This window comes from Sus scrofa, chromosome 9 (genome assembly GCF_054392235.1).
Source record: "Sus scrofa isolate SSC_HxYL_T2T_F1_AM1 chromosome 9, Sscrofa_HxYL_maternal_Yorkshire_Landrace_v2.0, whole genome shotgun sequence".
NCBI lineage: Eukaryota > Metazoa > Chordata > Mammalia > Artiodactyla > Suidae > Sus > Sus scrofa.
Window position 1 is genome coordinate 86,646,607 of NC_139391.1, and position 13,555 is coordinate 86,660,161.

Genomic DNA, 13,555 nt, shown 5'->3' on the forward strand with positions numbered 1-13,555 from the left:
ATGAAGTTAAGGCCTCACTTGAAGACAAATCTGGAGATCTTTTCTGAGTTCTTTTTACATCACATACCTGAAAAAGGAAATAATTCCCACTTCTGTATAATTTTTAAAATGTGGGTAATGTTAAGGAAAATGAATAATCCTTTTATTAAGCAGACAAGAACTAAAGCACTTAAAATATACAGTATTTTACTGTTTGCAAGTTATTGAGATTACATCAGCTCTTGAGAATGACTGACTGTAATCAAAAGTTGGCTGTCTGTCCTGCTATCTAGGAGTATTACATCTAAAAATATGTTTACTGTACTGTGTGATAGGAATTATGATGATAGACCATCTTATACTGTTGTTGTAAAAATGATACAAGATACTATAAGTAAAAATATTTGGTGACTGTTGATCACTACATTAACTGTTACTATTAGAGTACATGGGAATACTCCCTTGGATTAACTGAATCTTGATACAAAATTAAAATAGTATTTCAACATGAGAAACAAATTGATTGTAACAAGATCCAATCCTTATATGAGAAAATACTTAAGAAAAAATGGATGTAGTTCACATTAGTGAGTTGATACCTCAACACATTCGGTTGGCATCTTGGCAGGTCTGTCAAAGAGGAGAAATCGATACCATCCGGGAGAAAGGGCATTGTCACATATCAGGTCTTGAATGGCTGACTGCTGGAGGTGCAAGGAGTCAAAATGGACATTTCTATAAGGGCTCTGAAGAAACTGGTATCCCCCAGGAGAGCACTCCGGAGCTAGAATGAAAGATAGATGTCTTTATGTCTTTTATTTTCTTATTGACATAGTTCAGTCCTCAATTAAAATTGATTCTTGAAACAAAAACAGAGCAAATAGGAGTTCCCGTCGTGGCGGGGTGGTTGGCGAATCCAACTAGGAACCATGAGGTTGCCGGTTCGGTCCCTGCCCTTGCTCAGTGGGTTGACGATCCGGCGTTGCCATGAGCTGTGGTGTAGGTTGCAGACGTGGCTCGGATCCCGCATTGCTGTGGCTCTGGCGTAGGCCAGTGGCTACAGCTTCAATTCGACCCCTAGCCTGGGAACCTCCATATGCCGCGGGAGCGGCCCAAAGAAATAGCAAAAAGACAAAAAATAAATAAAATAAATAAATTTAAAAAAATAAAATTAAAAAAAAAAAACCAGAGCAAATAAACCTACAGGTGCACATGAAGACCGTATGAAATGCAATGGTCTCTTAGTAAAACAAAGATGACGTTAAGTTACACTTTCCATAAATACAATAAGCTGGTCAGCAAATTTTTTAGAATGTATTTTTGAAGTATTTGAGCTTCAAGGACTTTATGTTCATTTAATTTGTACAAGCAAAATTGCTGATTGCTGTTGAGTCAGGATTTGTTTATTTCTATTATCCAAAGGCATAGGCTTACAAAGATTCCTCTTGAGAATGGTCCTCCAGGTTTGAATTTTATTATTGATTCTCCATGACCTGCTTTCTGCCACAGAAGCCACATGCCCCCCAAATACCATCTCTGCCAGGTCCTGGAATGCAACAAATTAAACCAATCTTTAAATGCTAATAGAATTTTTATAAAATGCCCTCCTACTGAAGTTTCCTACATTTTTTTTTTTCTAGTGCAGGAAAAAAAAGTTTTCAATTTTTTTTCCTTTTTAAAATATCAAAGAAGTTTGTTTTCATTTCTAAGCACAAGAAAATGAATGGGGAGGAGGGGAACAGTTCTGAAGAAATAATAAGAAAAGACCATGGAAAAATAGACAGTTTTGAAGTTTTTTTAGGGAAGCCATTTTTTGAGCCTCAGTTGCTAGAAGATATTTTTTGGGGGGCGGGATCTTTTGTCTAAAAAAGAGCCACACCTAAAAAAAGGGCCACACCTGAGGCACATGGAGGTTCCCAGGCTCTGGGTCGAATCAGAGCTTTGCCACAGCCACAGTAATGCAGGATCTAAGCCGTGTCTGTGACCTACACCACAGGTCATGGCAGTGCTCGATCCTTAGCCCACTGAGCAAGGACAGGAATCAAACTTACATCCCCACAGACACCAGTTGGGTTCGTTAACCACTGAGCCACAATGGAAAACCCATGGCCTGGAAGATACTTTTTCTGTCAAATTCACAGAGGCAAAAAACAGAAAGGGTATCTTCCCAGCGTGAAGACAGAAGAGGAGGCAATGAAACAGTTATCTGAGAAATAGAGCTCTTATTTGAGGCTCCTGTCACCCAAATAATAAGAAACACAAGGAAATAGCCTTACTTGGAGTACCTTGTTGACATATTAGTGAGACAAGCTCTCAATATTAGATATTATATTTGTTCAAGGAATACACTATAATAAATAAAATATCTATGAAATAGAAAAGGAAGATGTAATCATTACCAAAGTACTTCACTGTGGAAAAAAAGAAATCATCTAACTGAACAAAATCCCCAAACATTTATTACATAATTATAGGTTAAAGAGTATTTATAAACAAAAATCAGTTTCCAAACAAGTTAACAAGGAGCACAATAAACTAGTGATATTAATATGCAAATCAATCTCATGTGTAGCTTAGAATTTCTTTGCTTTTCATTTTGTTGTTTATGGTTACAGCAACTAAACTGTTAAAAAAAGTTATTGTCTTACAAGAAAAAAATCTCCCTAAAGAATTTTTTTTAGCAAAGGATTTTAGGAATGACTACAAAAGGTTCTTTCTTTTGTTTCTAGTTTCACCAATTACATATGTCTCAAAAGGCTCTAGTGATTTTGACAGTCTCAATCTGTCAACACTAGATAAATATTTTATAAAATGCATGTGTATAGAAGTTAAGGGATGTGCTATCATTTCACTTAATTTTGAAATAATTTTAAGATCCTGTCATTATCAGAAGACTGCATGTGTTTGCAAACTAAGGAAAAATTATAAAAGAGATTACTAGTGAGATGTGCATGAATTATTGAAATGTTTTCTCTGATCTTTTCCTGAAATAGAATTTGGTCTTAGGGGAAAAAAGTTATTCTGTGTAGTATTTCTCCTTCCTAAGTGCTTTTACAGTTCTGATGCTTCCTTTGACTTTGCTGCTTTGAATAATTTTTTTCTAATCCAAAGCTAAAGATGCAAATGTGTAGACGCAATCACAGTAAGCCATGAACAATGCTAAAGAGCTGTATAATGTGTGCATCTGCAACCTACACCACAGCTCACGGCAACGCCAGATCGTTAACCCACTGAGCAAGGGCAGGGACCAAACCTGCAACCTCATGGTTCCTAGTCGGATTCATTAACCGCTGCACCATGATAGAAACTCCTATTTTTTATTTTTATTTACTTTTTATATAGAAGAAATTTCTCAATTTTATAATTCATAATATCTCATATTTTATATAATTTATTTAGTGGTTTTTTTCTCCACATCTACTTGTCACTCTTAAAATGTTCAAAATCTCTAGAAAAATTTTGAATCATTTTAGCAATTAATAAGCCATGCTCTTAAAAACTTCATTACAACCTTAAGTCTAGAATAGAGGATATAGTTAACTTTGGCTGGTTTGAATTCCCATTTGGCAATTTGGGGGCCTAACTCCTCGAGTACTAGAATAGTAACTCTACAAACCCGTTTCCCTACCCAAGGCAATCTACAGATTCAATGTAATCCCTATCAAATCACCAATGGCATTTTTCATGGGGCTAGATAAAAATATATTTTTTAATTTATATGAGAACAAAAAAGACCTCGAATAGGAAAAGCAATCCTGAGAAAGAAAAATGGAGCTGGAAGGATCAAGCTCTACGAACTTAGACTATACTACAAAGATACAATCATCAAAACAGTATGGCACTGGCACCCAAAAAAGAAATATAGATCAATGGAACAAGATAAAAAGCCCAGAAATAAACCCAAGCACATGAGGTCAATTAATCTATGTTGAAGGAGGCAAAAATATACAATGGACAAAAGACATAAGTGATGATGGGAAAACTATATGGACAGCTACTGCAAAAGAATGGAACTAGAACACTCTTTAACACCATACATAAAATTAAACTCCAAATGGATTGAAGACCAAATGTAAGACCAAATACTATAAAACTCTTAGAGGAAAATATAAGTGGAACACTCTCTGACATAAACTGCAACAGTATCTTCTCAGATCCACCTCTTAGAGTAACGAAAATAAAAATGGTAATAAGCAAATGGCACCTAATTAAACTTAAGTTTCTGCACAGCAAAGGAAACCATAAATAAAACAAAAAGACAATCCACAGAATTGGAGAATATATTTGCAAATGAAGCAACTGACAAGAGTTTAATCTCAAAATACACAAACACCTCCTGCAGCTCAATATCAAAAAGCAACCCAATCAAAAAATGGGCAGAAGATCTAAATAGACATTTCTCCAAAGAAGACATATAGATGGCTAAAAAAAACATGAACAGATGCTCAACATCACTAATTATTAGAGAACTGTTAATCAAAACTACTATGAGGTACCACCTTACACCAGCCAGAATGGCCATGACCCAAAATATGTTTTAAAAAATGTTACTAGAGGCAAGGAGGGACATTTTAGAACAATAAAATTTCACCCATGAGGAAGTTATTCAATTTTAAACATAAATACACCTATTACACATACATTAGACTATTAAGACAAACCTCAATAAATTTGAAAAGATGCAAATCATACAAATTATGTCCTTTTGCAATGGAATGAACATACAAATCAATAGCATAAAGAAATTTAAGAAATTTACAAATGTGTAAATTAGACAGCCTAGAAAGTCAGTGGGTCAAAGAAATGAAAATAGGAATGAGAAAATACATTGAAAAGAATTAAAATAAAGATACAACATACCACAATTTATGGACTGCTGTTAAAGCAATGCTTAAAGGAAAATTATAGATACATATGTCTATATTAAAAAAGAAAAAAAAACAATATAATAAACTAACCTTGCACCAGAAGATTGGAAAAAATAGAGCGTACTAGATCTAAACGAAGCAGAAAGAAAGGAATTTAAAAATTAAAGAGGAAATCAATGAAGTTGAGGTAGAAAAACAGTGAGAAAAATCAGTAAAACTGAAAGATATTTTCTAAAAAAATCAACAAAGTTGACATATTTCTAACTTTGCTGAGAAAAAAGAGAGAGGACTGACTTACTAGAATCAGAAATGAAATAGGGCACATTTTAGAGATCTTAGTAATACTAGTAATACTATTACAATTGCATGTCAGTACATTAGATAACATATAGAAGATTGATAAATTCCTTAAAAGACACAAACTACAAAGCTGACTCAAGAAAACATAAGGAATCCAAATAGATTTATATCATGTAAAAAAAATGAATTAATAAAAATAAAAACCACAGGCATTCAAAGGGAAAAGGCCAGGTGCAGATGGCACTAGAGTTCAATTCTACCAAACATTTCAAGAATAATACCAATTCTTCACAAATATTTCCAAAAAATAGAAAAATATGGAATACTACCAGATATGAGCCCAGTATTACCTTGCTACCAAAGCCAGAAAAATATATGAAAAGAAAAAAAAATTTGGAACCCTCACATACTGCTGCAGGAATATAAAACTGTACAATCACTTTGGAAAATATCTTGGCTATTCCTGAAATGGTTAAGCAGAATTACCCTATGATCCACTAACTCCCCTGCTAGCTATATTTCTAAACTAAAAAGGTGTCCATACAAAAACTTGTACCCAGATGTTTATAGTAGCAAATTTATAATAGCCAAAAGGTGGAACAACACAACTGTTCATCAGCTGGTCAATGTATATACAGAACACGCTATATACTTACAATGGAATATTACTTCATCACAAAAAAGACATGAAGTACTGATACCTGCTACAACATGGCAAGCCTTGAAAACACTATGCTAAATGAAAAAAAGTCAGTCACAAAAGACAATCTATTATACGATTCTATTTTGATAAAATATCCAGAATGGGCAAATCTATAGAGCAGAAAGTAGATTTGTGATTGCTTACAGTTGGGAAGGTGGAAAGAGTGAAGGAGGATGTAGGAGAAGGATAGCTAGAATATGGTATTTCTTTTTAAGGTGATAAAATTGTTCTAAAATTGACTGTGGTAATTGTTGCACATATTTGTGAATATGCATAAACTGTAGACTATTGTACACTATAATAAAACATTGTATACCATAAATGAGTGATCTGTATGGTATATGAACTATATCTTAATAAAGCTGTTTTTAAAAAGAAAAGCCTTATATTTTCCATATGTCTCCACTTTTATCTCTACTTCATTATAATAAAGAAGTTATTATAAACTTTATTATCAGCTTTACCATGATATGAGCTTAGAATCTGGTAACGGTTAATATTCACCTTCAGTAGAGAGATTGCAAGGCTATTTTACAGAGGCTAGAAAAGGTTATGTGATCATAGTAAACATTGAAGCAAATTCTTTTGTAAATATTGATTATTTTTCTGGAAACATTATATAAATTCAATGAGTGCATATTCAGTATATTACATGTATTTCTAATAGTTCTTCATGAAAATCTAGTAAATGTGTAAGCAAAGCAAAGAAGGCATAGTTCAGTTACAGCTTCTTAAGGTATTTCAGGAAATAACATTTGGGTTCTGATATTTTTTTTACAACTTTATATGGGGGAGTGCTTACCCCCACACTCTTTTTATAGAGAAAACTTACTTTAGTAAAATAGACCAAGACCAACAAGGTGATAAAACAAAATTATATGCTGAACACTTATAAATGTTGAACACAATCTTTTTTGAAAAGCTTCAGGTAATTTTACACAGATCCAATTTATTTCTGAAAAACATAAGGACATGTCTAAAAACAAGTCACCTTTCATTTAATGTTCCTGTTTATATGAACACAAAAACAGTCAGCAAGAGCTGACCAGTGTTTTAACTTCACTGTGTTTTAAACTATGTGTTCTTTGTCCTGGATTTAAGTGAGAGGAGAGCTATTTTCTCTTTAGAGATCTCTTTTGTAGTAGCAAAACTGATTCTAACAAATATATGAAAAACATCATACAGAAAACAACGTAATGAATTACTCTAGGGATAAAATGTTAATTTATTATTTCGGAGGTAGGGTAGGCGTGGTGTAGAAATGATACAGTTTGGAATTGAACTCCTTTTGACTATTTCAAGTCCATTGCCGTTAGGATATTTGGCAGATCCAGAAAAAGTTTCTTACAGTAAATTAAAGGGATCTTAAGGAAAGGAGATCAGCAGGAAACAAAGGAACAAAAACAAGACTGAGAATCTTAAGAGCAGAAGAGGAAGCAACAATAGCCAGTGCTGAAGGAAAACTGAAGAGCACCAAAGCTGCAAAGTGACCATTTCAAAGATGGCAGTATGAAAGAGCAGGGGTGGGTATGAGACAAATATAAGATGCAGCCATAAAGATGCACAGGCACGTTCCACGTGTCATCCAGGAAGTCATTAACCCCCCTTCTCCCGAAGGCCCAGGTGGCGCCCCTGCAGCTTCCATCGGCCAGCGCCCTACCTGGCCGACTTTTCCCAGGGGTCAGGAGCAAGGACACCAGCGTCAGCATCCAGATTCCGCCAGGCATCGCTATTGCCCCAGGTGAGACGAAGGGGTCGCAGAGCTCCGTCCGTGTGCGCGGGCAGGAGGGGCCACCTCAGCCCCTCCGTGCTTCTTTCACAGCACTCAGGCTGTCCCTGCTTGCACTTCGGGTCGCTGCGTGTTCTGGCTCTGGGGATAACGTCTCGAGCCTGGTGACTCCTCCTTCCCAAGCCCGCCAGCGTGCCTGAAAGTCACGCCCAACCAGTCCTAGGAGACCGCGTTGTGCCCTGCGCGTCGGACAGTGGTTCCACTAGTGTTTTGGTTAACAGTTGTCGCACATTCAGGGGGAAATACCCCAGGATATAACTTGGCATCTCGCGTCTCCATGTTCCAACAAATGCTTTGGAAAAACTTTGCTAATCCTAGAAACTCTTTAGATGGATTGCAAAATTCTGTTGGAGGGGCAGTGCTTCTGATTATACCTGCAGACGGACTCTTGGTAATCTGAGTGCTGATTTGCTTCTAAAGGTGCTTCTCAGAGGCTGTACCTGTCACCTTAGTCCTCAGTGATGAACGATAGGAGGAGGAAGTAGAAATTAATGTTGTGACAGTAGTAGCTCTCTTATTCTGTCCAAAACTGAGACAGAAAAATAAACATCAATTTTCTAATTATTTTTGTGAAATCACCAGAAATAATATTTATAATCAGGATTAAATCATATCGGGCTTTTTTGCAAATTTTTTGTCCAGTAATATCTGTAAAAATGCAATCAAATTTTATATACCTTCCTGGAGGACCACATCACAAACCTGACTTCCAGCAAACCATGAACACAAGCTAAAGTATAATGGGTTTCATTTGTTTTTTCAGTTTTGATTCATGAATACCAGTTAGAATTGTAACAGAGAATGAATTTTCTTCCATAGAAGTGAATTAAGATGGAAAAAGAAACCCTTAGCATAATTTAATTTTTTTTTTAAATCTCAATGGAAAATTCATCTAAACTGGTTTGAGTCCACAGAATATACTGAAGAAAAATTAGTTACAGGACTATGGGAAAGATAAAAAGGATTAAGGATGTTTTAACACACATTATGTAGTGAGGTTCATCAAAGTTTGGTGTAATATTCAAATTTAAAAAATTTTTATTTTTGAAAAGGAGGAAAAACAATGGCTTCATGGTACCCTAGTTATAAATAGCAAAGTTATGTGTAAATGCAGTAAATATCACTGAGAGAGAAATAGTACAGACTCTCAATGTGGAAGATAAAATGAAGCCAAGAATTTATAACTTGAGTGAAAATAAAAGCCTAATAGTGAAAAAATTCAAATAAGAATTTCCTTGAAAAAGGAAATGGCTCTTGTCAGGTTCATTTGCAAAATTATGATGAACTTATATGGGAAAACCTCCAAATTCAGGGGCCAGAAAGATGCAGTTATTAAGTGCACAAGGCTGAAATCAAGACATCTGGGTTCTAATCCTAGCTCTGCTACCTGTTTATTGGCTATGTCACCTTGGATGGAACACTTAACCCTTCTGAACCTCATTTTTTGTGTGTGTGTGTGCAGTGGAAATGATGTTATAATACCTACCCCATAGAGTTTAAGAAACAAGAGTCTGGAGTTCCTGTTGTGGCTCAGTGGTTAACGAATCCGTCTAGGAACCATGAGGTTGTGGGTTCCATCCCTGGCCTTGCTCAGTTAAGGATCTGGGATTGCCGTGAGCTGTGGTGTAGGTCGCAGACACAGCTTGGATCTGGAGTTGCTGTGGCTATGGCTGTGGCTGGCAGCTACAGCTCCAATTAGACCCCTAGCCTAGGAATCTCCATATACCGCAGGATCAGCCCTAGAAAAAGGCAAAAAGGCAAAAAGGCAAAAAAAAAAAAAAAAAAAAGTCTATGTATGAGTTGGGGTGGGTGTGGAGGAGGAGGGGTTTGGAGAGAGAGTACTTAGTGTCTGGTACAGGATAGCTAACATGAATGTGTGTATATATACATATATATACATACATACATATATACACACATTCATGTTAGTTTACAGAAAATAAAACCAAGGTGCAAGACCATATAATTATACTTTTTCTTAAATCTTGTTATTATAGAAAAGTTCATCATTTCTCAGTGTTATCCTCTTATGGTGCTCAGTATAATTTGGAGTAACCTTACCAAAAACACACATTTATATAATATATGAATTTCTTGCCCCATGTATGTTTTACTAAATTAGAAAGCCTGGTCCTTACCAGGGATTTATCTCTTTTTTTGGTGGTGGGAAGAGAAGTTGGTAGAAATAGCATTAGGGGAAGAGAAGGGCATCAGCAAATCAATATTTGAGCTTAGCAACTGTGAATTTGATAATGTTTATTATGGCATGTCTTTAGGAAGTAATGTAAATAAGCGGGAAGAGGGGAACTGTATGCCTGGCATGAATGCTGGTTATAAGAATGACTCTCTCTCCATCCATGTTCATAGCAGCATTATTCATAATATCTAAAGCACAGGTGAAACGGAAGTGTTTACTGATGGATAAGTGGTAAGCAAAGTGTGGTATATACATACCATGGAATATCAGGAAATTGTAAAACGGGCTACAAACAGGAATGAACTGGCAGACATTATGCTAAGTGAAAAACACCAGTCACAAAAGGCCAAACACTGTATGGTTCCACACCTATATGAGGTCCTACAGCAGTCAAGTTTACAGAGACAGAAAATAGAACAGTGGTTGCTAGGGACTGGGAGAAGAAGACAATGGGGAGTTATTATTAAATGAGAACAGAGTTTTAATTTGGAAGATGAAAATTTTCTGGAAAAGGATGGTGGTGATGGTTGCCCAACGATGTGAATATACTAATTGCTACTAAATTCTGTACTTGAAATGGCTAAAATGGTAAATGTATGTTATATATACTTTGTTACAATAGAAAAAAAATAAGTAAAAAGAATGAACCAAAGAAATCTTGAGAAATAAAGAACAAAGCTGAAGAAATCATGCTACATAGCTTCAGACTATACTACAAAGCTAGAATGATCAAAAGAGCATGGTACTGGTGCAAAAACAGACACAATGGGACACAATAGAGGGCCCAGAAATAAACTCATGTATTTATGGTCACCTAATCTACCACAAAGGAGACAAGAATATACAGTGTAGAAGAGACTGATTCTTCAATAAGTGGTTCTGTGAAAACTGGACAGCTATATGTAAGGAATGAAATTAGAACATTTTCTCACACCATATACAAAAATACACTCAAAATAAATTAAAGACCTAAATGTAAGATCTGAAACCATAAAACTCTTTAGCATAAATCATGGCAACATTTTTTTGGATCTGTTTCCTAAGGCAAAAAAAAAAAAAAAAAAGCAAACAAATGAGACCTAATTAAACTGAAAAGCTTTTGCACAGCAAAGAAACCACTGATAAAATAAAAAAAAAAAAACAGCCTACTGAATGAGAGAAAATATTTGCAAAGATATTACAGGTAAGGGGCTAATATACAAAATATATATAGCTCGTACAACTCAGTATCCAAAAAACCCCAAATAACCCAATTAAAAGATGAGCAGAAAATCTGAATAGACATTTTTCCAAAGATAATATACAGATGGTCAAAAGACACATGAAAAGATATTCAGCATTGCTAATCGTCATAGAAATGCAAATCAAAATCATAATGAGATATCACCTCATTCCTGTCAGAATGCTTATTGTCAAAAAGTCTTCAAATAACAAATTTTGCTAAGGATGTGGAGAAAAGGGAAACCTCATACACTGGGAATGAAATTATATTCAGCCACTGTGGAAAACAATATGTTTCCTCAGAAAACTAAAAATAGAACTACCATAGGACCCAGCAATTCTACTCCTGGGTATATATTCAAAGAAAATGAGAACAAATATTCAAAAGGGTACTGCATGTCAATGTTCATAGCAACATTATTTACAGTTGCCAAGATATGCAAAGCAACCTAAGTGTCCATCAACAGATAAATGGAATATAACTTGGCTATTAAAAAGAATGAAATTCTCCATTTGCAACAACATGGATAACCTGGAAGGCATTAAGCTTAGTGAAATAATCAGAGAAAGATAAACACTCTGTGTTATCACTTGTATGTGGAATTTTAAAAATAAAGCAAATAAATGAATGTAACAAAACAGACTCAGATACAGAGAACAAGCTAGTGGGGAGAAGGACAAGATAGGAATAGGGGATTGAAATGTACAAATTACAATGTATAAAATAAATAAGCAACAAGGATATTGTACAACACAGGCAAATATAGCCCCTGTTTTGTAATAACTTTAAATGAACTATAATCTATAAAAATACTGAATCACTGTGTTGCATACCTGAAACCATTATTGTAAATCAACTATACTTCAATAGAAAAGTAAAATAAAATAGAAAGAATGAATCTTTTATCCATCAGCCAGAAAGCAAGCCCTTTATTTAAACATATCTCAGCCTCATTGGCTCCAAGGAGGTTTCTTGGAAATGTTCAATAGAGTAGAAATGTTTCAATCCTTGATTGAGTTTATTTTCGGCATAAATTCAAATAGAGGTAACAACCTTATTACATATCAATCAACCATGCAAAACCACATAGATTGCAACATGGTGACGTTTTACCAGTTAAGTAGTTTTACTGTAGGTCATACTGCTTTACAGAAGACTGAGAAATTACTGCTTTTCAAAAGATTTTGTTTCTATGCCATTTATACAATAAAAGCAATTTTTATTTTTGCTTTTCTCCTTCCAGTTTTATTGAGATATATTTGACATATAGCACTGTATGAGTTTAGTAAACAGTATAATGATTTGATTTACATAATCATGAAATGATTACCATAATAAGTTTTGTGAACACCCGTCATCTTACATGGATACGAAATAAAAGACAAAGAAAAATAATATTTTCCTTTTGATGGGAACTCCTAGGATTTACTCTTAACAACTTTTGTACATAACTGCACAGCAGTGTTATATTTATCATATAGTACATTACATCTCTATTTACTTATTTTGTAACTGCAAGTTTGTATCTTTTAACCACCTCATCCAATTCCCAGTCTTCCTACCCGCCACCTTCAGTAACCACAAATCTGACCTCTTTTTCTTTTTTGTCTTTTAGAGCCACATGCATCCACAGCATATGGAGGTTCCCAGTCTAGAGGTCAAATCAGAGCCGTAGCCACTGTCCTACACCCCAGCCATAGCAACATCAGATCCAAGCCACGTCTGCGACCTACACCACAGCTCACGGCAATGCCAGATCCTTAATCCACTGAGTGAGGCCAGGGATCAAACCTGCGTTCTCATGGATACTAGTCAAATTCATTTCTGCTGAGCCACGACAGGAACTCCTCACCCCTTTTTCTGTGTCTGTATATTTGTTTGAAGTGTCATTGACCTACAACACTATGTTAGTTTCTGGTACTCAACAATAAAAGCAACTCTTAAAAATCCTTATTTTAATACAAAATTAATTTCTTTCGATTTACTCATTTCTTCAATGTGGTTTAAAAATGAAATTGGAATACTAAAATTCCTTTTCATGAAGCTGGAAAAGGTGTATATTTTCCCTTTTGACAGCCACCCATACACATAAGCAATATTGTTTGCATCTGAAGTATATGTTATACAATACCTTTATAATTGAAATGTCTGGCTAGTAAGTGTCATAATTGCACTGGAATATTATTTAGACTCTTCTAGAAATCTTAAATAAAACGTTGTAGCAGGTGGCAAAGCTATGTGATATTTATGTTTTTGTTTATATTATTTATGTTATCATCACTTTCTAAATCTCAAAGCATTTTGAGCCTCACAATTATAACTTGTAATATATAATTAGTTAAATTCTTAACCACAGAAAGAATGCTTGATAATATTGGAGCAGTAATTTCATTATTTAGTAAATGGATAGATTTACAAAAAAAATCTAATAGATGTCAAGATACTTCGTTTTTGTCCAACTGTTCCAAACACCCACCCTAATCAATTTGAAAAAAAG

The 13,555-nt window shown here is 35.0% G+C and overlaps 1 protein-coding gene and 1 long non-coding RNA gene across 22 annotated transcripts in view; one reads left to right on the forward strand and one right to left on the reverse strand.

The window, feature by feature from the left end:
• VWDE (von Willebrand factor D and EGF domains) overlaps positions 1 to 7,716 on the reverse strand; it is a 69,998-nt gene extending 62,282 nt beyond the window's left edge. For all 21 annotated transcript variants that reach the window (XR_014815880.1, XR_014815877.1, XR_014815879.1 and 18 more), the window contains exons 1-2: positions 7,511 to 7,716; positions 579 to 763 (exon numbers count right to left, since the gene is read on the reverse strand). Coding sequence is in view for 10 of the 21 variants with exons in the window: in XM_084977134.1 (XP_084833260.1) it covers positions 579 to 763; positions 7,511 to 7,577 (252 nt within the window). In the remaining 11 variants the exon portion in view is untranslated. The remainder of the gene's footprint in view (positions 1 to 578; positions 764 to 7,510) is intronic.
• LOC146400020 (uncharacterized) overlaps positions 1 to 13,555 on the forward strand; it is a 162,979-nt gene that overhangs the window by 97,130 nt on the left and 52,294 nt on the right. The window lies entirely within an intron of this gene.